The 23,736-nt window shown below is 40.1% G+C and overlaps 1 protein-coding gene across 1 annotated transcript; it reads left to right on the forward strand.

Annotated features, from left to right (window-relative positions):
- Positions 1-866: 866 nt before the first annotated feature.
- Positions 867-23,736, forward strand: LOC103893967 (solute carrier family 28 member 3-like; the record flags this gene model as incomplete). Its single annotated transcript, XM_009273273.1, has 8 exons — positions 867-923; positions 8,946-9,047; positions 12,768-12,850; positions 16,554-16,645; positions 18,072-18,261; positions 20,253-20,397; positions 22,060-22,173; positions 23,659-23,736. Coding segments are annotated over exons 1-8 (861 nt in total), but the record flags the coding sequence as incomplete, so codon positions are not given.

Here is a 23,736-nt window from a genome sequence, read left to right on the forward strand (position 1 = left end):
CACTTAATGAGTACATAAATATACATTGCTGTATATCAAAGAAACAGAACACTCCCTCATTTTTGTTGTCCTTAAAGACAAAAGTTATATTCATTCAAATCCTGTCTGACATTAGTGTCTGTAATAGTGCTACTATTTTCAGTGAACTTACACAGAACAAGCTGTAAATACAAAGTCCATAGGCAACCAAAAACATGGGTAAGAGACCCAGCTGATAGTTCTAAGAATATAACTTTGCCATACTGCAAATAGCAAGCCTGAAAAGTATTAGAAAACTCTCCAGTTAAAAGTGAGTTATCTGAGAACAGATAACCAAATGACCCCATGCCATAAGATTTGGCATGCCAACTGAAAATGCATAACCAATATTTGTTGGAGGTTTGGGAGTTGCTCTTTTTCCCTTGTTTTCTCTTGCTAGATGAAGTCCCTAATCACTATGAAAATAGAGCCACAATAACGTCACGGAAACAGTGATTTGAGAATAGCTGTAAAAACACAAAACCTGTGTTGATCTCTCTAAGATCTGGGTGGGGAAGATTTTCCCCCAGGCAAGTGAGGAAAGCCAGAAGTCATATAAGTACACATATTTGCATTTGGGATCACCCAGAGATACAGGAATCCTCCCTTCTTGTCTCAAGAAACATTGAATGCATTTTCCCACACTGTCCAAAAGGGGCTGTGCCAGGGGAGAGAGAAGGTGGAGCTATAAGCGACCAAGAGCAACCTGAGAGTGCCTCCAGCTAACTAGACTTCAAGTGACAGTCACCAACCCTGTGAATGGATTAACCAGGTGCTGGCTGCTGTTGCCCTGTGCTGCAAGTAGCTTTCTACATTCACCCAAAAATCCTTCTGCCCATACTAGGCACATGGAGCTGAAGGAGACCATCCGTGATCGCTCAGGAGTGCACAATTTGGCCTTCCAGGTAAGCGTGGTTTCCTTTGCTTTGTGGGGAAGAGGAAGGACTTAAAAACAATTAACAATGCTTACTTCAGTCCCTGAACAAAGAAAAAGCAATTTCTGCTCTCTGCCTGCAGATATTTTACAACACTCCACATGATTTGCACTGATATCCTGCCAAAGTACAAGGCTCTCGTATAAAAAGCTGGAGCACAATCGACACATTCAGGAGTAGGCTCCGCTTATTGCCTTCATCTGCTGCCTAGCATACTGGTATCTTTGAAAAGTCTCCTGACTCAGTAATATTTCATAGGCTGATGGATCTCACAACTAGCTCATCCACCTCTCCCATCTGGTCTATCAGTTGCTGCTTTTTCCTGAGGATAGGTAATTCACAGTTTTGTTGAAGAGGAGGTCATCATTATGCAGCAGACATATATCTCATCAAAGCAATGTATATTAATAATACGAGAAAAATAACCATATAATCACAGTAGGGCATATCTTCTTTCTTCCATGCATAAAATAAGTGCAATTGTCTTGTTTTTCTCCCCAGAAGAGCACAGAGAGGAGGTAAGGAGCCAACCCAGAAGGTTCTGCATATTATGCGCACGAAGTAATGTTAACAGCCATTTAAAAAATGCAGATTTCAAAAGTGGAAGCACCAAAAAAACTGTTAACCAGTTAGTTAGTGTTTCTCAGTGCCCAGCATCCCTGCACTTTCATAGGAATTAGAGCAGAGACAAACAGAACCCACAGCCAGGCCGGTTCACTGTACTCGTTACTGAAGGTAGAACAGGTCAGGGAGAGGCAGTGGCTCTAAAAAGTGCTGTGCTAGCAAAGTACCTCTTGCTCTCCTCTGCAGCCTCTGATCCTTACGCTGCTCCTGAGCTCAGCTACCAGGAAGGGTAGCAAGTAGTGGGTGTGAACATCGGCCAACAGTATTCAAATAACACAGAAAAGTCTTTGTAGATGCTAAGCATGTGGAATATTATGTAACACCAGTGACATCCAACCATCTGGATATTTATTCATTGGGCTATAGAGACAGACAAGCAATAGGTTGATTTGATAATCTGCCGGTCAGGGAATATTTGCGGAATAGAAGGGAGTTAGGGTCAAGTCCCTGCTCCAGCCAACAGTTAATAATTCACGCTAAGTGGGCAGCTTCAAGAGGAAACAGAGAGATAACTCTTAAAACATGATAGCCCAGTGGTTAGGGCATTCTCCTGGGTAATCAGAGAGCCCTCAACGCATCTGTGCTTCAGAGCAGATAGACAAGCAATTTGAACTTGGGTTTCCCTCAGTTCAAGTGAATGAGCTATGAGAGGGCTTCATCCTGGCTGCATTTTCACACAAAATGTGTGCCTAAGATAGCGCAGTCAGCTTCCAAAGTCTGTGCATACAAACCCATGAAGGAGAGAAGTCCCTCCCTAGCTGCAGAAGCTCGGTGCCGAATGCTCTTGAATGACCTAAGCTGAAAATCACCTCTTGCCCAGCAGTCTGTGTGGAGCACAGTACAGTCACCCGGGATAATTCTCTGACTTATGCAGCTAGTTCACCTGGGCAATGTGTAGGGAACCCAGGTGCTTCCTTTCCTGTCCATTGCAGAGGTTTGCAAGAGCCTGCAAATCCTCTCTGATTTAAATAATTCAAATGCCAAATCATGGAGACTGTCCAACAATGAAACCTGGGGCCCGAGTCATGTTTTCTGGTTACTTTTTCTTCCTGGAACACCAGAAGATGTTCACATTTACATTTACACTGTCTATCTCTGCCTCAACATATAAGTAATTTCCTAGAGAAAATAAGACACAGAAGGAAATAGGTAAACTTCTGCATATAGAAAAACAAATCACAGTAGAAGCCACTGAGAAGAAAACAATCTCATAATTTTTGCCAATTTTCTTGTATTTGAGCTTTTCTTGCACAAAGAGTGAATGCTTTTCTTCCTCCAAGATACTGTGTCTTCTAGTATTAAGCAATGAGTATCTTCTCTAAACCACAAAATATAAAGGTGTTCTGGAAAGGGATTAATTTAAGCCATTTTAAGTATCAGTATGGGATTGCACTCCATAGGTACCTTCAGATGTACCTGAGCCATTTAATGATTAACGAACAAAGGGATAGAAAAAATAAGACAGGGACAAAGTAAACCTGGGTTAAGTAGTTTGTTTTATAAAGTAAATAAATCAAGAAAAGAGCTCTCAACGTAATACAAAGCAGCTCAAGCCTAGCAAGTAATGCATGAAGGATCATATCAGAGCTTTATTATGTCAAGAATGAGAGGCATTGTGCCTTCTGTTGTGGAGGGACTCTAACAGGATGAAGAGATTGTAATACAGAGTAATCTGCCTTTTGATTAGTCATACAAATGGTCAAAGAGGGGTAACTATTTGAGCTCTTCTCAATTTCATATTGGCTGAAACACACGCATTCTTCTGTACTATGATAGGATTTTCATTGCATCACGGAAGTATAAAACTTTTTCAACCAACCCTCAGAAATCAGTTAACCAATGTTAACTTTCAGAGAGGGCATGCATCCACATAACATAAAGTTCTGTTAACACCATCAATTACATTTAAAAAAAGTATGATCCTGCAAAATATCATCTACTTCTTTTGTACACTGTGCAGATTCCACTTGAACTGTTTATAGGCATAGCATCAAAAACTGCCGGTCCTGCGTTATTGCCTTGTGATAATGCCAGTACCTGGGAGACGCAGGAGCAACTTTTTATCTCATTAACAGCTCAAAACGGTCTCAAAAGAAAACAGACAACAAAACCCAAATGTACAGCTCCTCTGTGTCTCTCATTCTCTCTCTCTTTTCAATATTAGGGACATCTGAGTTACTAACAGCCATTTGAGTGTATTACAATGAGTAAGCTTCTTGTATCAGTTTTAAGAACATACATAGCTCTACTCACACTGCCAATCTTCCCAAGCACTCTCCTGCCTTTCAGTGCAATGTAACCTTAATAAAACCCCAATGCAATTGTTAAGTCCTACATGCTAAAGTTACCTGCTCTGGATGTTACCTCGTAGCTAGAATCAACAGATTGCCACGTTGTTTATACCGAGACATTGAGGTTTTTAATATTTTTTCCCCCTGTAAATATGTCATGCAATTTAAGGAACCTAAATCATTATCCTCATAGTCTCATCGCTATCCAGAAGATTGTTCATGTTAAGTGTCTACATGCCAATGTAATACATTCTGTATCTATACCTACAATAATGTCACACACAGTGTATAGAAACACTACTGAGTCTCTTGCATTTCTCATCTCTCTCTGATGGCACTGGCTGGAGGATCACTACAGTTGCCCACAGAATTTCCTTCTCAGAAACCCTGCAACACTAACAGTAACCTTAAAACTGAGATTGGATTTACCTAGCTTGTGTTTAGCCCTCATTTAAGAGGCAAAGGTTTTACCTAATCTGTTCCAATGATTCAGATCTCTGCTAACGATGACATTAAACAACAAGTCACACTTACTCTTCAAGGAATTATAAGAGCTGGCTCATAAAAAGGAGTGGTAGATGGGACCAAAAAACTCCCTGACTTTTAAAAGGAACACAGAGGTAAACATAAAATAAATACAATGCAAAGGGAAGATAACATCTAATAAATACTTATTGTTCACTGGCCTCCTATGGTCAGGGTTATGATGCATTAAGCAGTTGGTACCTGTTTCTGTAGCAAAGCACACCGTGCTCTTAAGAAGCTGACTTGAGGAAGGATCTGCTTTAAAATTCTGCTTTTTACTCATTCTACATAAGGACATTGATACTGCTATAACATATGCAGCTTTCATACTCCATTACATTCAAACAAGCTTATAACATATCCTAAAAAATGCCATTTATTTCTGTGTTTATCACCATTCTCTACAGCTTCCTAGATACTCTTGTCTGGTTGGTTAATTAAGACTATAGGCACTATTAAGAATTTCAATTTCATGGGTATGGTTGTTGTAATTTCCCTTGGAAATTATGAAGGCATTGCACTGCATAGCGCCATCAGATCCAGGCAGGAAATTATGCAGTCCTTTTCCACATTTTCAAAACTTGCTTTCCAAAGCCATGCTTGTTTTAAAAAAAAAAAAATTAACTGTGACATACCACCCCATCTCTTACAGGAAATAGTGGAAGTTAGTTATATCTTTAAGCTCTTTTCTTCTCAGGCTAAGTAAATATTCCTTGTGAAAACCATTTTTAGGATTCTTGTCCTTGTCATCCTCATTGTGTTCCTGCTTGCCATCAACAGATGTTTTGAATGCCATAATAGCAAGAGTCATGTGCACCTTGTTATCTTCTCAGGAATGTGCACATCTTTTTTTCCTGTTTCGGTTTTTCTGGTTTTTGCTTTCTGCCTCTCATACATTTTACTTGCTCCGAGAGCAAACGGATTTCCTATTTCTTTTTTTTATGGCCAGCTTGTGCCAGTCTATCATTTTAACTTGTTTATCCTGCATTTCAGGATACTATCCAACCATCCTACTCAAGGCTGACAACTTAAGTTTTTAAAGAAAACACTGGTGTACTCAGAGGTGGATGAGCCTAATTTACAACCCATTTCAAAACACCTCATGAAGATTTAGCCAGTTGAATTTAAATCTGGCAGTACGTTTCTTATCTGCTGTCTCTACAGCTCATTTACTATAGTTTAACACATGGATAATGAACATTCATCCCTCCTGTCCTGTACACTGAATTCTATCATTTGACAGGAATTTATGAATGCTACGATTATTGATCGAAAAAATTCTTCCTCAATGCTTAAAATGCATTTTAACTCCTTCAGAATCATGACACTCTAGCTAGCAAAATGTAGTACATGGGGGAAAACTTAGATGAATGGTCTTCAATTACACTGAGTATTAAAAGAATAGCAAAGTTTTGAACTGTAAATCAGATGGCTTAATTTGAGCTGACTGAATGCAATTGGAAATCCAATGAAATCCAACATAGTAACTTAAAACATTTGCCTTTGAAGCATCTGGTTTCCTCTGAGTTCCTTAAGTACCCTGATTCTAATCTCCAAAGCTATTGTAATGACCCACCCTTAAACCATAAACAGTTTAAGCAGCTGCCTAGATGCTCTGATAGCCGATCTGTTTTCATCGCTAACTGGCAGGGGCGGAAAACCATCTACTCTAGAGTGTGTGCTGCTGTTAAAAGCACAACCGATAGAAGTTATGTGCTCTTTGCAAAACCACTCCTCCCTCGAAAGGCAGGGGAGAGAGGAGGGAAGGTCAAAGAATGTACTTACGCAAAAAAAACTTGGCAAATGAACCGCTCATCTAGAGGGAACTAAACAAACATTGAAAGAGCACTTCACTTACAAGTACGAGATAGCTCCATGCCCTTGCCTTTTCAAATATTTTACAAGCAGGAAATTCCAATCACGAAAAGTACAGCAGAGTGTGAAAGCAGAAGCGCAACTGTGTAACTCTTTTCATGTTGTCAACATTCAAAGTAGATGGATGAATTCTGTAATCCTTCAAGTGTGGCCTAAAGGGAATCTTCCCAACCAAGCTTCTCTAATTTGGTTTTAACTTCCTGCTTCCTTATGTCACTCAGATTGAGTAGGTTCAGAAGTGACTTGGCATATTGCTGGATCTGGCCTGTGCTCGTAACAGGACTGTGCTGGCTATAGTCCCTAAGGCTTGAATTCCCGTTTTCTGTTGCAACGTTTTGTTCTGCGGACATTTCCAGGGAGGTAGAAAAGGATACTGAGCAAATGAGGTAGAAGCTTTTCTGCTTGAGCCGGGTGCTTAGGTAGCAATCTGCAACAGCAGGTGATAAGCACAGAAAGATTGACATTTTGGTGAGGGGTTCCTTCAGCAAACTCAGAAAGACTCTAAGCAAACAGGAAAATGGAATAGGCAGGTTTATATCACTTGAATGCTGCTATTCTTATCAGAAATTAAAAAGAATTCTTTTTCTTCAAGGGGCAGGGTTAAATAACATGCACTTTCACCAAACAAAATAAAAAAACTGTATAAAGGGGAAGATGAAGAGATTGTACTTGAAAAATCAGGTGTGAAATCTATGAAAATTTCTCAGCTTCACGGCACTCAAACGCCGTTTTAGTCAACAGAAGTAGTCTCTTACTGAAGTAAACTTGTTATCAATACTAATTAACCAGTTTCTACTGAATTTGGAACATGCCAGAAATGTGGTATGAACAGTTGAAATGACTGCCTTTTACGCTTGCAGAAAATAACACAATTCTATCATTCTGCAGTGTGGGCTATTTAGAGTTCCAGCAATCATGTGGTGCTCTTACTAGTTTTCTGTTACATTACTCATACATTCATATATTTTAATTACTCTATAAATGAAACTCTTATGTAATTATTGCAGTTGAGCAGTGGGTTGGACAAAGTGACTTCTAGAGGTTTCTTCCAACACAAATTATTCTGTACTTCTGGTACGTATAGAGAGCAACTTACATGTTTACTGTTTTTCACATGTTCGCTGACAAAAGTCCTAAGAAATCTCTGCTTTTTCTTGCTCAGCAACAAGTACAGAAATCTTCAAACAGACTATCCCCAGGGAGGTGTGTGTGTCAATTACAGAACTGTACCACTTTGACTTCTCTATGCTGTCCTGTATAGTATTTTTAATATATTATATCTCAATGCTACAGTCAAGCACTGCTTCTTGTGATAATTTTTTTTTGCACTGCATGGAGTATTCAGTAGAGGCTTTCACTGTCGACTGCAGGGGAGGCCATGGCAAACTCCTAAGACAGCACCGTTAGAAGACAAATGAGTAACAGAGGTGCTTTTAGAAAAAAAAAATACCTCCCTCTTAAGGGAATGCAAAGATACTCTTCTCTTAGAAGGAAGGGAACTGAGGTATCGGCATCTGGTTTATCAGGGCCACAGCAGGTGAATCAACAGCTTCTTGCGACTCATTCCTCTTCCCCCAGACACACAAGGCTCCAGAAACACTTTTACTGAAACAGATTTTTTATGAAGTTTAGAGGCAGAGTATTTTTAAGGAAAATATGTTACTGAAGTGTGTTCTGGTTGCTTCTAAGGTCATGTTTCCACTAAAAGGCAAAATTTAATTTATGTCTAGTAGTACTGCTTATTCCTGCCTTATCATAATTTACTATGATTAAGCTTATTTTGTATTGTTCATTTGGAAATGATCATTTTCTTAGAAGCCAAAATGTAGATACTAATTTACTGGTTTTATTACCATGTAAATAATGAGATACTTCATGCAATAAAACACAGTGAAACGACCATACCATAACTGCTGCCATAAGAAACCACTGAAATACAAAACATTCATATCAATTGCGGATGTAAGTTATCTGACATTTTGTTTAAGCAGCTTTCTTACGAAACCACAGTAAGAACCAGCCCTTCAAGGATCGTTAAAAAGAAATAATGTACCCTTCAAGACATTAAGAAACGAGAAAACTCAGCTTCAGAATAAAAAAAAAAAGTAGAAATAGTGAAGCTGGTTATGGCTGTCTTCAACTCTCAGTACACTCTGATAAAAGGTATACCACAGAGAGTTAATGTACTAAAGCTAACTGCTCTCTTTAAAGATACTCTGAGTGTTTTATTCCAAGAGCAATAGAAGTATGTATTTTTTAAAAAATATGCATTTACTGCATATGCATAAGGAGCATATAAACTGGAGCAAAGGTACTAACAACCTGGGGAAGGCTCACGTAGGCCATTTTGCCCTTGGTGGGGAGAAGGGCTGGATCTTTGTAAACTTGTTGAACCAGTCCTGAGGCAAAGGGCAGCACTGGGAGGACATGTAAGTTTGGGTCAAGAAAACAGCAGATTCACATTAGTAAAGGGTCATCCATGACCGACACAACTTTGTGTAATAGTGCAGGGACTTGAACACCTGAGCTCCGTACACTGAGTTTCAGGCTTCCCATACTAGTAAAGTAAAACCTCGAAGCACAGGCATCAGAGTATAAATCAGTTCTTGCTGCACATGAGAAAGGCTTCCAGCTTTTGATTTGAACTGATACAATTTCTGGTCTTGTCATGCCCCAGAACGACAGCGAAGGTGTGGATGTTATAAATCCAAAAGGTCTCAGAGACAATTCACAGAGAATCAAGAATTCACAAAATAAGAAAACTGTACATACTAATCAGGTATGGTTTTTTCTTTTTTTTTTCTTTTGAATATCCTTATGTAAATTCATAAACCTCAAATTCAATGTCAGTAATTGGCTGTGGTAATAAATCCAAGACAGATATTTTAACAAAACCTGAATTTGATTTAAAATTCATAAACTGACAGGGAAACGAGTTCTGTTCTCAGAAATACATGAAGGAAAAAACACAGAAAATCGACAGGACATGTAGGATTCAGAAAAATGTTTTCTAATGTCATAATGGCTTCATACAAGATACAAAAGAGGCATCAGGAATGGTGATCAGAGGGAATACTATGGACGAGGAGTTGATATAGAAGCATTTTCTCCCAAGACGTTGGAAAAAGAGAAGCTGGAAACATTTGGTTTAGTGATACAATCTTCGAGTCAGACACGGCATACATATTATTAAATACCTACTCATCCAAAATAGGGGAAATTTCAGACAAACACAAACTGCAGGCAACAGCTCTGATGTACAACTGACCAGAGAAAGAACAGGAGAATACAATACAGATGACTTCATAATAAACACATCCATTTTGACTTCTTTCGACTGTACATTTGTTTAAGCTCACATAGTGAGTAGCTCACTATGAAGACATGAGAGTCAGGTTAAAAAAAAAACACAGATATTTTACCAGTGTCATGTATTAATATTTTCACATCCACACTCCAGAAATAATCTGCTACTCTAAAAGTTCCATTAAAAACTTCTAGTGATTTCTTGTGTTGTAATCATATCTACTTGCCAAGTTTGGTGATGGTATTGAAACAGCACGTAAGAAATAGAAGTTTTCTCATGCTGTGGATATTCTTTTCTATCTTCCAATATTTTTTTCATATGATCAGAGGCAGCAAAGGCATGCTGCCAAAGAAATGCCTCTGCTGTCAAAGTTGAAGTGATTCCAGATTTACAGTAGTGGAAAGGATCACTTGGACTGTTCTGATATACATTCCTGGGAACTAGACCAGGATCTGAGATCTTAGGAGAGGAAGGTGGTAGACAGTGCCTATGCCTTCCTCTTCAAAAAAGCTAGCAAAAAAGAAAATGTCAAAACAAAAAGAATAAAAGGACATTCAGAACTGATTGAAACTGTTGAAAAATGGAGAAAAGTAGTGGCAGTCAATGAAAGCTTGATTTTAATCAAAGAAATCAATTTCCCACTGAAAAGGTTCAGCTGGAAGCATTCAGTCACTACTTTGTGCAAGTGTAGTAGAGATAGTTATACCCACACCGACACTTTCTCAGGCACACTGTGACTGAGGCAGAAGAGTTTATTTTGAGGCTCTGCAGAGTATGGACTTTGCTGTGCCCCTGCTGGCAGAAGTCCACGCGCTCCGTGCAGCCCTTGGGTTAGCCTCAGCAAGGGCCAACACTGCCCAAGAACCAGATCTGATGTCATGTTTGGCCATGAAAAAAGAAGAAGAGGGGTTTGGATCCATTCTCCCTTTTCCTTGTGTGTCTGCATAGAGTTAGACACAAAGTGATCTTCGATTTCAGATTTTCTTAACACCTTTTAATGTAGAGGTAGGAAAGCATTTGTGACAATAAAATAGCAACATAATAATATTCTGAGAATATTTAAATGCATTGTAGACAATGTGAAAAGATGTAGATTGATGCTTTTTATATTGAGATACTCAAAAGAAAAAATAGGTTAGACAAACAGTATATTTCACAAATTCAAAGAGCCAGAGCCCAGGCTGTGGGTGATCCAGGCGAGCTCCTGGCCCGGGGAGGATGCTGTGGCATGGGGGAGAGCGATGGGGGAGCACGGTCTGGCCTGGGCAGTACATGAAGCGGGGGACACTGGGAATGGTAGTGGGGATGGAGGCAGGAGGTGTGGGACATGGGCTTCGAGCTGTGACCAGGAGAGAGGACATGGTGCCACAGGGAGCGTAGGTGCCTGCAAACGTGAAAGCATGGCTCTTCGACCCAATCGACTCCTGATTTATAATGTAGATTCAAAAATCTGTGAGAAGGACTGGCATGCAACATACTGCAAATTTAAGCCCAGGAATAAATGATATTTCAATCCTATCAGCACCCAGTGTCCTTCAGGTGAGAAGCCCACCTCCTACAGCCACTGACAAGAGTGCTCCCTGTTACCAAAATAATAGCAACTTAGTAGGCGGCAGCATCTGCATTTTTCAGGTTTGCTTTATTTCACAGTCAAGACCAAAGACAGAAAGAAATTGAGTTTAGCAAAAATGCAGATGTAAGTTACAGTGCAGCTCCACAGAACCACACGACTCCCACCACCCCTCCAAAAACTGCAATCAAGAGGACTGAGAGAGTCCTGTCCTTGTCACGCTGAGCTTTTTCCTAGGGGAACGAAAAGCAGCTTCTACATACATACTCCTCCACACCATTTTAATTACTGGCCGTGTGTTAATTTTGCCTTTGAGCTGGTTCAAGTCTCTCACTAGGAACCAACCGAGGGCTTTCCAGGACTTTCAGCAGCACCTGCAGCAGGAACGCCAGACAGAAGGCAGGGGCCAGGGCAAGGTCCGCAGTGGGCCTTGCTTCACACAGCAGTTTGGGGAATGCTGTTAGCACAAATAATAGTGACACAAAACAAAAAGTTAAACTCACCTGCAGCCTGCCACTGTTCCAAGTGGCTGGGCACAGCAGGCCAGCTCCTCTCGAGAGGGTTGGACACAACCACCAGCTCAGGAAAACACTGTCTGCCTTCACCGTGGTCCTGACTGGACACCCAAGGGCAGGCGACCAATCATGCCGCCCTGGCACAGCATTAAAACGAGGAGGCGTGAGTGTGGCACAAAGGGCACTGCTGCCTTTGAATGTAATGGTCGCCTGCCCCAGGTTGCTGTCCCCTCCGCAGGCCCCACCATGAGCATGGAGGTACATACCCATGGGACAGGCGCTTTCCCTCTGCCCCTCTGGACCAGGCTGGGGGAAGTAACGGGGGGTGAGCACAGCAGCCCCCACGGGTGCGCCGAGCAACTTTGGGGGCTGTGCTGCTCCCAGCCTCCTCAAGGACAGTCCTCGAATGTGGTGGAGGTCAGACTGTGGTTGTTCAAAAGCTTTAATGCAACCAGGCTTATGTGGATTCAGGTGGCAAAAAGGTGTGTTCCTGATGAAAATGTGCTATCATCTGGACAAATTTCAAGTCTCTGCTACAAAGCCCATGGATGCTAGCTCTCTTTAAAGGATCGTTACCTGTTACCGTTTCCCAACAGCTTTTCTTAAGAATAAATTTATTGGCTTAGTTAAATTTTTAAAACAATAAGCCCCACCCCTTTAACCATTCTCCATACATAAAATTTCCACCATACTAAAGTTCTGCAAAGAGAGAAGCAACAAAAACAGGGGGTCGTCAACAGGAGGTGCTGGGCAAGCTGGCTAATTAGCAGCTCTACTATCCCTACCCACAGCTCTCCCCTTTCAGTGGTACTCTGTATGGGGCCCTCTTCAGCTCTGAGTAACACTGGTGGGTTTTTTCCCCTTTATTTCCCCTTTCAAAATGGTGTGGATGGGTTGGGAAAGTTCACAGCCATGGTCTAACCACTGGGTTTGCCTGATACTGATCACAGCATTGGTGGCAGACAGGAGAGATGGAGCCATGCACTCAGTGCAGACAGGAAAGTCTTGAGACTGCTTCAGCCATCTGCCAGCGGGGATCTGTTTTTTCGCACCTTACTTAACAAGCGTGCACCCCTCTCACAGCTTTGGCACCGATCTGTTTTCCAGGAGGATGAATACATCAATATTGAGAGCGATCTGCATGAAAACAAACGTGACTCAGTAGATGATGAGCAACCACGCTTGAAAGGGTAACGTCTTTTGGATGAGTAAATTTTCCACTCATTTCATCCTGGCCTAAGCAATAAGCTGCCAGTGTTTTTGCTTCTGGAGCGACAGCGCTAAATTTCACTGCCATACTCCTATGCTACACAGACCTTTGTATTGCCTAGCAATTTGTGTAACACAGAAACACATTGTATTTAAAATTATTATACTTTTCAACTGACATGTGTGATCGTGGAACTATCCTTCTAAAGCCTTGCAAATGAAAGGAGAAATATTTTTTCTTTTTGTACATTAAGTACTTTTCCAACATTTCCATAAGAGCCTTTTTTAAAGAGAGGTCTTAAACAGTGATCTCTTTCAGGAAGTTAAAGATTCATTATTGTCCTTCAGTTTGCATAGCTATTTACCCAAGTGCAAAATAAGAATAGAATAGCTGTAAAAAAAGCCAATTTGATGGAGCAGAATTTTTACACTTCGTTAGCACTGGTGCCGAGTGACCACACAGTGAAAGCACACATCTACATTTTACTTGAGGATTAGTTTTTTTGGTGAAAACTACAAACCCTGTATAAGACATTAAAAAAATTAAGATACAATACTTAAAATTATGTTTTAATGTCTTAGTGTTTTTCTGTCATATTGAATCTTCATATAAACCTTCACAGAAATCATACTGTACTTTTCCCCTGATTTCTATGACTGCATTCTGTTATACAGTGCACCATTTCAGCTTTGAACCTGTCTTTCTATCAGCAGATTCTAGGAACTCGCTTGCTGGATATTTTAGATAGGAGTTTGTCTCACTCAAATTGGACTACTTGGAAAGGTCTCATGCCTGTACAAATGATACACTTACATACAGAAGTAGTTGTGAAGATTTTAATTATGCTTTCAAGTTGTACATAAACAGAACTTAAAGACTTGTTAATATGATCAGGTTTACTGATGACATCATATTAAAATACTGCTTCAAAAATCTAGCAAAAGTATTTAGAAGTCACTTAAATATTCTCTCATTTCTCCTCTCTGTTCTTTGGAGATTTGTCATTCCTTTAGCAGTACATAACATGAAACACTTTCTTGTTTAAAACATTTAAGGTCTGGTCTAGCAAAAACAAAAGCTGAGATTCAATAGATCAAACATCCAAGTTTGATAAGCCTCTCCAGCGGCAGGCATCCAGCTTCTCCCCAGAAGTAAGCTAATTGCACAGGCAAGTGTTGGCTGTACAAGGTTAGTGGGGTCTCTCCCCCTCAAACTCTGGCCCACAGAGTCACTCAACAAGAGGCATCTCTGCACAGAGATGGGTTGAGTTGCGGCAGAGATGAAGCCTGTGTGGTTTTTATTCATTCCTGTTTATTTGTACTCCCATGGAGAGCCGTGGGATAAATAAGGTTTAATTCACAGGGCTTACTGTTCCCTAGGTCCCCTTGTTCTTCCATCAGCAGCAGGTACCATTGCCTCAAGCAGTGAAAGCCCCTTGTAGGCTGGAAGCTGAAGTGCACTGCTCTATTCTGATTACATTCAGGCTATGGCTTGTTCTATGCTCTTCGGTTTTGTACTTGGTTTTGTACTTTGTCTAGGTTTATTTTTATGTTGAGCACCTGACAAGGGCAATGGTATCTCTACCAAGTCATTTTTTGCAAATTAGCTCCTAAAAGCAGGCACTAATGTGATCTAATGTGTTCCTTGTATCTGCTCAAAAGGGGCATTCACAAAGCGTGCCTCAATTTTGAATGTCATCGATTTCTTTCAACAGATAGTACTGAATAGCCTGTGGTCTGAGACACAACCCCTTTGAAAGATCAGTCTGTTGATAACAAGGATTCATTACATGTGCAAGGTGTTAACATTCACTTATAGAGTACATGCAGACCAGAAAAAGGATTTCTGAGTTGCAAAATGCAAGCAAGAATAGTTTTGGCATATAAAAATATTTCACATTAAAGTACTCCTTTAAACGTGCTTAAGTGATATCTGCTTTTTCAACATCTTTGGTTAAGTAAAAGCCATCAGCAGCATGCTGCACTTTAAGCCTATAGGATCAGCTTTTAGAAAATAATGTTTCCTTAGTTAAATTAACCAGATTTCATAAGGAAGATGTTTTTTCTGCCACCTTTCACAACAGAGCTGCATATTTATTACATATCTGCCTAAACATTTAAGATATCCTGGTACCAAAGTGATAATCACTTAAAATAGTAAAATAACAAGGGAGAGAGAGATGTTAGAGCAAAGAAGAGATTACAAGGAATTGTAATCTTAAAATAACAATTTTAAATGCCAAAGGACTCATAAGTAGTGGTAACAGATAGTAGACAATATTTTTTCCTTTTTTTGGTTGATGGATGAACCATAAATTTGATAAAGTAACTCTGGCTTATTCATGCATCTGTCTCTCATTTCTCCTTTCCTTTCTTTTCCTGTTGTATCTAATCTCTCTGCTGAGATTGGGTAGATAACCTAATGTTCTTACAAGTAAAAAAAAAAAAGAGCTATGATTTGTGAGGCAACAGGAATTCCCAGAACTAAAAGTGAAATATCAAAAGCAATAAAGATTTCTCAGAGACCCTGTTACTCTCTGTACTGGTGAAGGAGTAAGTTCCTGCTCTGCTGTTCTGAATGCTGATATGAATTAAGTTAACATTCCTTGTTTCTCTCCAATTTCTTTCAAATTAATTGATTTTTTTTTTTAGTACAGAAAAGAAGGGTATTTGTGCTGAATTTTCATGTGCATCTGACTCCAGCTGCATCTAGTTTCCAAACAAGTACGGTCTGGATAATTAGCATCTCTAAATATAACGTTGCCTTTATAGACTGTAGGGTGTGAGGCACCGCTTTAGAGAGACAGAGCTATAGCTGTGGTTCCTTTTTCAGCTTGCACAATACGAGGATGTTTACTTAGCTACAGCTTTTTTAACTGAAATACATCCGCATCACCAGCATACTTAACACCAGAAATCTGTGTTGAATTAACTCCTTTAACTGCTATTTCCCTAAATTTCAGCCTCCCTCATGAAATCACTCTGTTACCCTTAGTGAGATGAGAAAAGAACGAAAGTGAAGTATGTAATAATTGGAAGAACAGATACTAGAATAGAACATTCAAATATAACAAATCATTTTAGCTTCTATGAACTAATGAGTCTTAGATGAAAAGTTAACATAATTAACAACCAAATTTTCAAATATCCAGAAACATCTATGCACACTGTAATAAGGTTTTGGATGGATATTGGTTATTTTGCACACACAAATGCAGCCTTAGGCCTTCGCAACTATAGCAACACTACTGCTCCACATAGCAATGCTGGGCTGGCTATATTAACAATCTTTGTGGGTCTAGTAATGGGCACTGAATCTTTAACTACCTATCCAGTTTGCACTAACCCTGTTGGCAGACGTCACAGAAGAGCTGTGCTTCAGAGGCTAGCCCAACTGACCTGCTAACTTCGGCCCGTTGGATAGCTGATAATATTGGTCCATTAGATATCTGCCAGATTTTCTTTTTTACTTGTCCAACATCAAACCAAAGAAGTCCCCCCCAAAAGCTCTGCAGATCTCAGCACAATCTTCTTTGGCACTTTGGGATCCAAATTTAACCCATACCAAGTGTAGCATACTCCAGTGGAGAAATTTTGATCAATTTAACCTGATCTTCCTGTGCAAATTTCTCTTCTTTTTTATCTACAGCTTAAGTTTCTGTTCTGTTTTTTGCATTTTCCTAGGCATTTAGAAAAGAAATATGATAAAGCCTGTGAATTTTGCAAGAAACATAAAACCAGAATTCACTACGTGATCTATGGAATTTTAATAACAGGTACAGTATATTACACCCAGGGTTGCTGAAGCCTTATTTATTTATCTATATGAGATTATAAACTGTGCCTGTCTTCTATCTGCTACAAAAAACTCATGACTGTCTTAAAGAATGCATTTGAAAGGAGGTAAAAGTTAATTTACTCCCAGAGAAAGCTCCAGATCGCAAAACCTCCGCTCATTCCCAAATTTAACAAAAGCAGAGACCTTGCTACACTGCTTCTCCAGCATGTTTCAGCTCTGACTAGCAATTACATTTGGGGTAAAAGGGTAGTTCAGTCTTTGTGTCTACTCCATTACCAGCCTCCTCCAAGAGGCCCGTTAAATTACAGTTTTAGGAACTTGCCCAAAACCATGAAATCACATTAAAAAGAGTCAGGCACCAACTTGGACTGAACTTAAGTCAGCAGGCTAGAAATGAAAGTTTTCTGTTCTGACCCATATCACTTGATATCCACAGCAAATGTTTACTAGAGGAATGTTTTATGTCAGCATGCACTATAAAGTTATTCAGATGTTCTTCTTTGCCCCTTTCCTAATTAGTCAGTAGGTTGGTTTGTTTCCTTCCACTTCACCAAGTTTCTTTTTGACATCCTCCTATTTGAACACTGCGAACACGTAGACCTAAAATATGTCTGTGTGATAGGCATCAGCATACCATAAAGTGGCTATAAAAGGGCCGCTTGCGTGCTGAATAACCTGCCCTCCTAGCATCAGCTCATCTTGCTTTGTCATAGTACAGACATATCTTGGCTCAAGAAAGCGAGAGAGTTCTAAGGATATGTCAGGGTTTCATGCATTAATTCCATAAAAAAACAACTTGCCTTACAAAAATCAGTAGTTCTTCTCCTTATTTGCCATAGACAAAATCAGATTATTATTTACAAGAACTGAATATTTCATTGGCCAGCATGTATTAGCAATGAACCTGCCAAATGACAAGTCATTTCACAGCTACTTTATGAAATAAACTACTCCTAAGCTTCCCAATTACTTGAGAGGGCCATCAAATCAGGCAATTGACAAATGTCTCTAAGTGTTTCTTCTAGTTTTATGGGATAAAGTCATCCTCCTGTGAAAGAAGGAACAAGACCCATTGTTCTTAATTCTGTTTTTACACAGGAAAAAGCAGTTCTGTAGACGTGTTTAATTTTCCCAAGTGATTAACATGTTTGATATGAACTTGGCTTGGCCAAAGCATATAAACTGCTCTGACAGGATGAAAGCCACCTTTCATATCAATGAGCATATCGTAAGTAACAACACTACCTATGAAAGCTAAATTTTTCAGTATTTAAGCCGAGTCAGAAAAGCACTTAAAAGATAAACACAGGCCTGATTTTAAGCACATCCTTTACATTTAAGATTTGATTCTGTTTTGAAAAAGACCAACCTAACTGACATGTATATTCTTGTTTCTGTGACAGCATACTTGGCGGTAGTTATTGCAGCCTGCAGCTTGAATTTTCAGAGAGCCTTGCCACTCTTTATCATCACTGTCCTAGCCATCTTCTTCATCTGCTGGGATTTTTTAATAGCTAAGTATGAAGACAGAATTGCTGCATTCTTTTCCCCTGGAGAAAGATATCTGGAGAAACACTGGTTTTGGCTGAAATGGTAAATATTAATTACTTCCTATTTATGCAGAAGGACAAAGCATTAGTCAATTCAGCCCTATAATTTTATTTCATTTTACATCCCCATAAGCACAGGGAGATGGATCGATCATACAAATTGCAATAAGATCAAAGAATACATACAGAATAATTCAATATTTTCCAGTTTATAGATTTCAAGCACACCTTTAAGATTGCAATACAGTAGCTGGGTATCAAAAACCTTGACAGAAAGTGTAAAAAAATTCCTCAAATTGATATATGACAAGTTTGTTGTTGCAAAAGAACATGTTCACAGAAGTTCAGGTGTATTGTAGCCTTCTGCATTCATTCTGCAAGCCAGAAAGTGCCTTACTGTCACTTGTTCAGAGAGCTGTGAGATTCGTAAAAGTCTTAACAACTCTAATGTATGCAAATTGCTAAAGACTGAAGTGTGTTATCTAGACACTACTTGTTCACATATCCCTATAGCGATTTTTACTTGACCTTCAGGAATCAAAACATGCCAGCCACATTTAGTGTCATAATAAGATCATACAACTTTATTTGGGATGGTGGACATTCATCTGGTAGATAAATGGTAGATACTTAGATCTGGTAGATACTTATTCCAAGTATTCCTGAGCAGTTATCAGGAACATTTAAGTTATTCCTGGGAAAATGGGAAGCCAAAGGAAGCTCATAGACCAAAGAAAAGACCAAATGAAATCTCATTAAAAAGGAAAAGGAAATTGGCCAGCTGCCTTCTATCTCAGCTAGGTCACCTTCTATCTGAGAGAGAAAGAGCTCTAAGGAGGAGTCATTCTGGGCTCAGGAAATGTCCCAACTTATTCTTAAGATTTTGAAATGGTTTTGCCACAGGAGCAGGAATTTCTAAGAAAGATGCTATAAAGATTGTGGTCCTTCTGCTCAGGAGCCACATTAGAGAGTAGTCACACACAGGCATCTCCATTAGACGATCTCTTTGGGGGAAGGAGCAAACAGAACAGGAGCACCCTGATAAGCAGATGGAACAAGCCAGGGGCAGTAAGTGCTGTATTACCTGGGCTGCAATCCTTAAATTGTACATATCACAGATTAAGTCTTTAACTGTAGATCACGGATTCCTCCAAGAGACAGAAATTCTCTCAGGTGTAGAAAGCATTATTCAGCATTGCAATGTCCAAGTCATTTTGTAGGGTTGGCCTGCAATATTTTTGATCCAGGTCTGAAAACGGAATTTAGGTATCTAGCTACCACTGAAATCAGTGGAAGCTAAACTACTGTTAGACACAAGTAACATTAAAGAACTGGGACTATGTTTAGTTTTCCCCTCTGTAAATGGGATGATGTATTTCCTTGCCTCTCAGTCTGTTGTTGTGGTAATTACCTTCAATATGCAAGCTGAACACAGTTCTGTGATAGTGGGGATCATAGAAACACTGGACACAGATCTTGTCATTGTTTCTGAGATAGCTAAAATTGTTGTAATTAAAATTTATTTTTCTAAACAGACTACTGCCATTTACAAAGAAGTAAACAGTTTATAACCTGCTCCTCAATAGTGTGTGTTTCATAGGTCCACCAGTTAAACAGCATACTGCAATTCATAAAAACCACAGCCTGTCTTGCCCAGAGCTAAGAAAAGATTCAATGAAGAAGACAGGAAAGGAAAAGGAGGATGGAGTGAGAAAGGAGGGTATCTTCTCACGCTTCATTTAATAGAAATAACTCCCAGAAAATAGTCACTCGTGCTTTATTGGGTTTCCCCCACACTCTGACTTTGGGGACATGGTTGGAGGACATTTCTTCTGGATGCCACCAAGGGATGTTGTTATCAGAGTTGCATCAGCAAAGGCAGGTTCCTGTTTGTGTAGAGCTACACGTTTCAGCTTAATACATTGCTCAGAGAGTTCGTTCACAGACAGAGTTGTAAATGTTGCGGGGAGGGGAAGGGGAAGGAATACCTGGTCTTCTTTCAGGATGTCATACTTGACACTTTTTTTTTCCTAGGGTGTTGTGTGCAGCTCTTATTATAACTATCATCTGCTGGCTCATCTTTGACACAGCAAAACAGGGATCCTGCCAGCTGATCTCCTTTGGTGGGCTTGTGATGTATGTTCTCTTGATGTTTATTTTTTCCAAATACCCAACCAGAGTGAGTATTTAGTCCATGTTGGATCTTTTGGGGGGGTTTTGTTCAATGTCTCAAAAGCTATTCCCCTACTCTAGCACCAAGTTCAGTAAGAGTAACAGAAACTCATGAACATCAAAATTCAGGCTTGCCAAAAGCCAGTGATGTATTTCATTTCTGAGGAAAGTAATTTTGCTCTGACATCTTGGGGAGCATGTGTGGGGCTGTACCAGCATCTGGCTCTCACTATTTTGGGAGGCCACTGTGCATCCTTTGTTCCAGCCCTGATGCAGATTGGAACACATTTGCTCCTGGAGCATCAGTGCAAGCTGAGGCAGGCCTGCTCCATGCTTTCCACCCACAGGAGTCTCACCGCAGTCCTCAGGACATCACAGGCACTTATTTGAGGACACTGTCATCACAACAGCACAAATCACATGGAACTGGAGGTGTGCTTCCCTCATGTAGCTTTTAATCCCTCACAAGTTTGATTCCCACTGCAAATGCAGCAGCTGAGGCCAAGCTGAGGTCTTCACTTTTCACTAACCCATTCCCATAGGCTTGTCAATGCCACTTATTTTAATTTTCCAGCTGAGATGTCCACTCTGTACTACTGTGATATTACAAAGGGGTTACTTCAGCCACCACAACTCCCACCTCAGCTTTTACCCCTGTGTGCATGCCTAGCATGCACCACATGTTTTCATCAGTCATATATTAATCCTTTGTCCAGGTCACCAAGTTTCACCAACATTTTTTCAACACTCTTGCATCAGTGCTGAGGCTTTCTTAACAGAAAAAGTCCCCTCAGCAGGGACTAATGGACCTGCCACTCCCCATCCTTTGCATCTGGTGCTGTCTCCAACTGAGGTGAAAACTCATGTATTCCAAATGCTTTGTGCTCTCCCATGGGTCCTCATTACATCTAATTGGCTTGTGTTATTCAAATATCATCTGAATAAATTAGAGAGTGCCATCTCAGCTCTTTGTCTTGTAAATAATCAGATTCAATTTTCACAAAACAAAGATGTTTTCTGAGGCAGCAGAGCAAAAATCTGCAGTGTAGTGAAGAGGGACTGGTCACAGGCAACCACAGTTTTTCCTACAACTGCCTTTATGTCATACGAATCGCAATACCTAACTGTGAGTAGTTCTTAAGTATCAAAGCTCTTTAAAGCTGGGGAACAGAAACAGAGTTGAAATTACCCAAGCACACAAAAAAACCTGTAGCAAAATCTCCTTGTTCCTAGTCCAGATATGTGAAGAATCTGCATGCTTCATTACTTCGTTTTTGATGTTTCCATTCCAGTTAAAAAAAAAAAAAAAGCATCATGTCTGCTGCCCTCATGTACGCCTATTTCACCTATAAACTGTAGCACAGGAAGAACTATCTCTCCTTTTCCTACTACTTGATTACTTGCAGTCTGTAATGGTGAAATGGGCATGTCCGTACTTACCTAGCCAGGCTTTCAGCAGCTAGCTCAGATGGAGACATCCACCTTGCAGAGTTCTCAAATTAGAAGAGGTGATTCACACTCCAAGTCCCCTACAACCTGTTTTGGCAGCTGCTCCTATCCTGTAGTATAGTCAGACAATCCCCTTACATTATTTTAACAAACAACTAAAGTAAATTATTATTTATTTAAATAACAAAATAAAATTATTTTTATTTTTCTGTCCATCTAGGTTACTTGGAGACCAGTATTTTCAGGAATAGGAATGCAGTTTATTCTTGGGCTTCTTATTCTGAGGACAAAAGTGGGGTTTGATGTGTTTAACTGGCTAGGCATTCAGATCCAGGTAAGCTACTGGGCAAAAATTTGTTTTTTATATCACTTTCTGTCTTGAGACTCTTACATAACAGCCAGGCAATTCAAGGGTCCATTTGCCACCGGATGTTTTCCCCTCTTGAGAAAAACTGGGTTCTCAGAAAGGTAATTGACTACCTGAATTCAACCTTCTCATTTCTTTTTTGTCCAGTTAATACACAACCATGTAGGACAGGCTGATGAGTAATGGCCAGAGTGACCCTGTTTCCTAATGGCTTTACCATCCTTGGGCTGAAATTATAACTTGCACCCTCCAAACACAAAACCACTATTGTGCCAGGGCATGCACAGAAACTCTTAGACCTGGCCCAACTCCAAAGCATCCTTGCAATAAACCTGATACACTGAAAAGCCTTGGGATTTAGCAAGGCAGAACCACTGTTGTCTTCAGAGTAGCCACAGTCCTGGCCCCAGGGGCATTTCATAGTTCTCACAACATATAAGAAAATGAATTCAACTACAGGTGGCAAAATCCACAGCTGCAAGCAGCAAAGGATCTCTAGAGAGAGGACAGGATCCGTCTGTAGGTGTCCCTGCAGGCAGTCTGCAGGCACAAAGTTTTTTTAAAAAAGTCCATTACTGTAAAGTAATAAATAAGAGAAATCCAAAATACAGATCATAGAGTACCCACTGAAGGACATTCAGACTTTTCACCCCAGGGATACTATTCACACAGCTGTTCTTCACAGTAAGGATAATTAAGCGCATTTAAAACAAGACAGTGCAGAATGTACTGTCTCTGCGCCGGAGCGAAAGCACAGGTCTGACGTCTCTCTGTCTGCTAATCTGCAAGCAGTGGGAGTCATCTGGGTTTTGTCACCAGGTTCTCAGTCTCCCCTTCCGTCTCCAACTGGAGCGGGTCTGGTGCCCCCTTTTGTTAGCTCCGTATGGCTTACGGTCACTCCTGTCATAACTCATTACTCTAGCTATTACATCTCCATTTTAAACTGTAACATTAATTGCATATGTTGGCATCAGGAGTACAAAAATGCACCACCACATCAGAATTAAAAAGTAGAAGATTTTTTTTAGACTAGCTTTTGGCTACTCCTTTCAAAACTCATTACTTCAGCCATTAAATCTCCATTTTAAACTGTATTGTTTATTGCACTTATTAGCATGAGAGGGAGTGTAGAAATGCACCACAGTATTGGGATTAAAAAATAAATTTTTCTTTTAGTATAGCTTACGGCCTTTATCATGTTGGGTACTGCAGGAAAATGTGCCCTATGCCCTTGCTGTTTATCTACATACTCTGAAGCAGCCTGCCCTCTTGGCAGGGCAAAGCAGAGACCCGCAGTTTAGCCTGACACAGTCAGTGAAGCCTGGACCCATACAGAGCAGAGCACAAGCTCCTTGGACCTCACCAGATCTCTGCAGACAACTAGCAGTATTTGCTTAGTTTTTGGCAGGGACCCGGAGCTTATGGCTAACTTTCTTTGCTTTCTGTCCCTAGACTTTTCTGGAGTACTCTGACACAGGTGCTAAGTTTGTGTTCGGTGAGAAATACACAGATCATTTCTTTGCTTTTAAG

This window comes from Aptenodytes forsteri, unplaced genomic scaffold (assembly GCF_000699145.1).
Source record: "Aptenodytes forsteri isolate BGI_AS27 unplaced genomic scaffold, ASM69914v1 Scaffold154, whole genome shotgun sequence".
In the NCBI taxonomy this organism is placed as follows: domain Eukaryota; kingdom Metazoa; phylum Chordata; class Aves; order Sphenisciformes; family Spheniscidae; genus Aptenodytes; species Aptenodytes forsteri.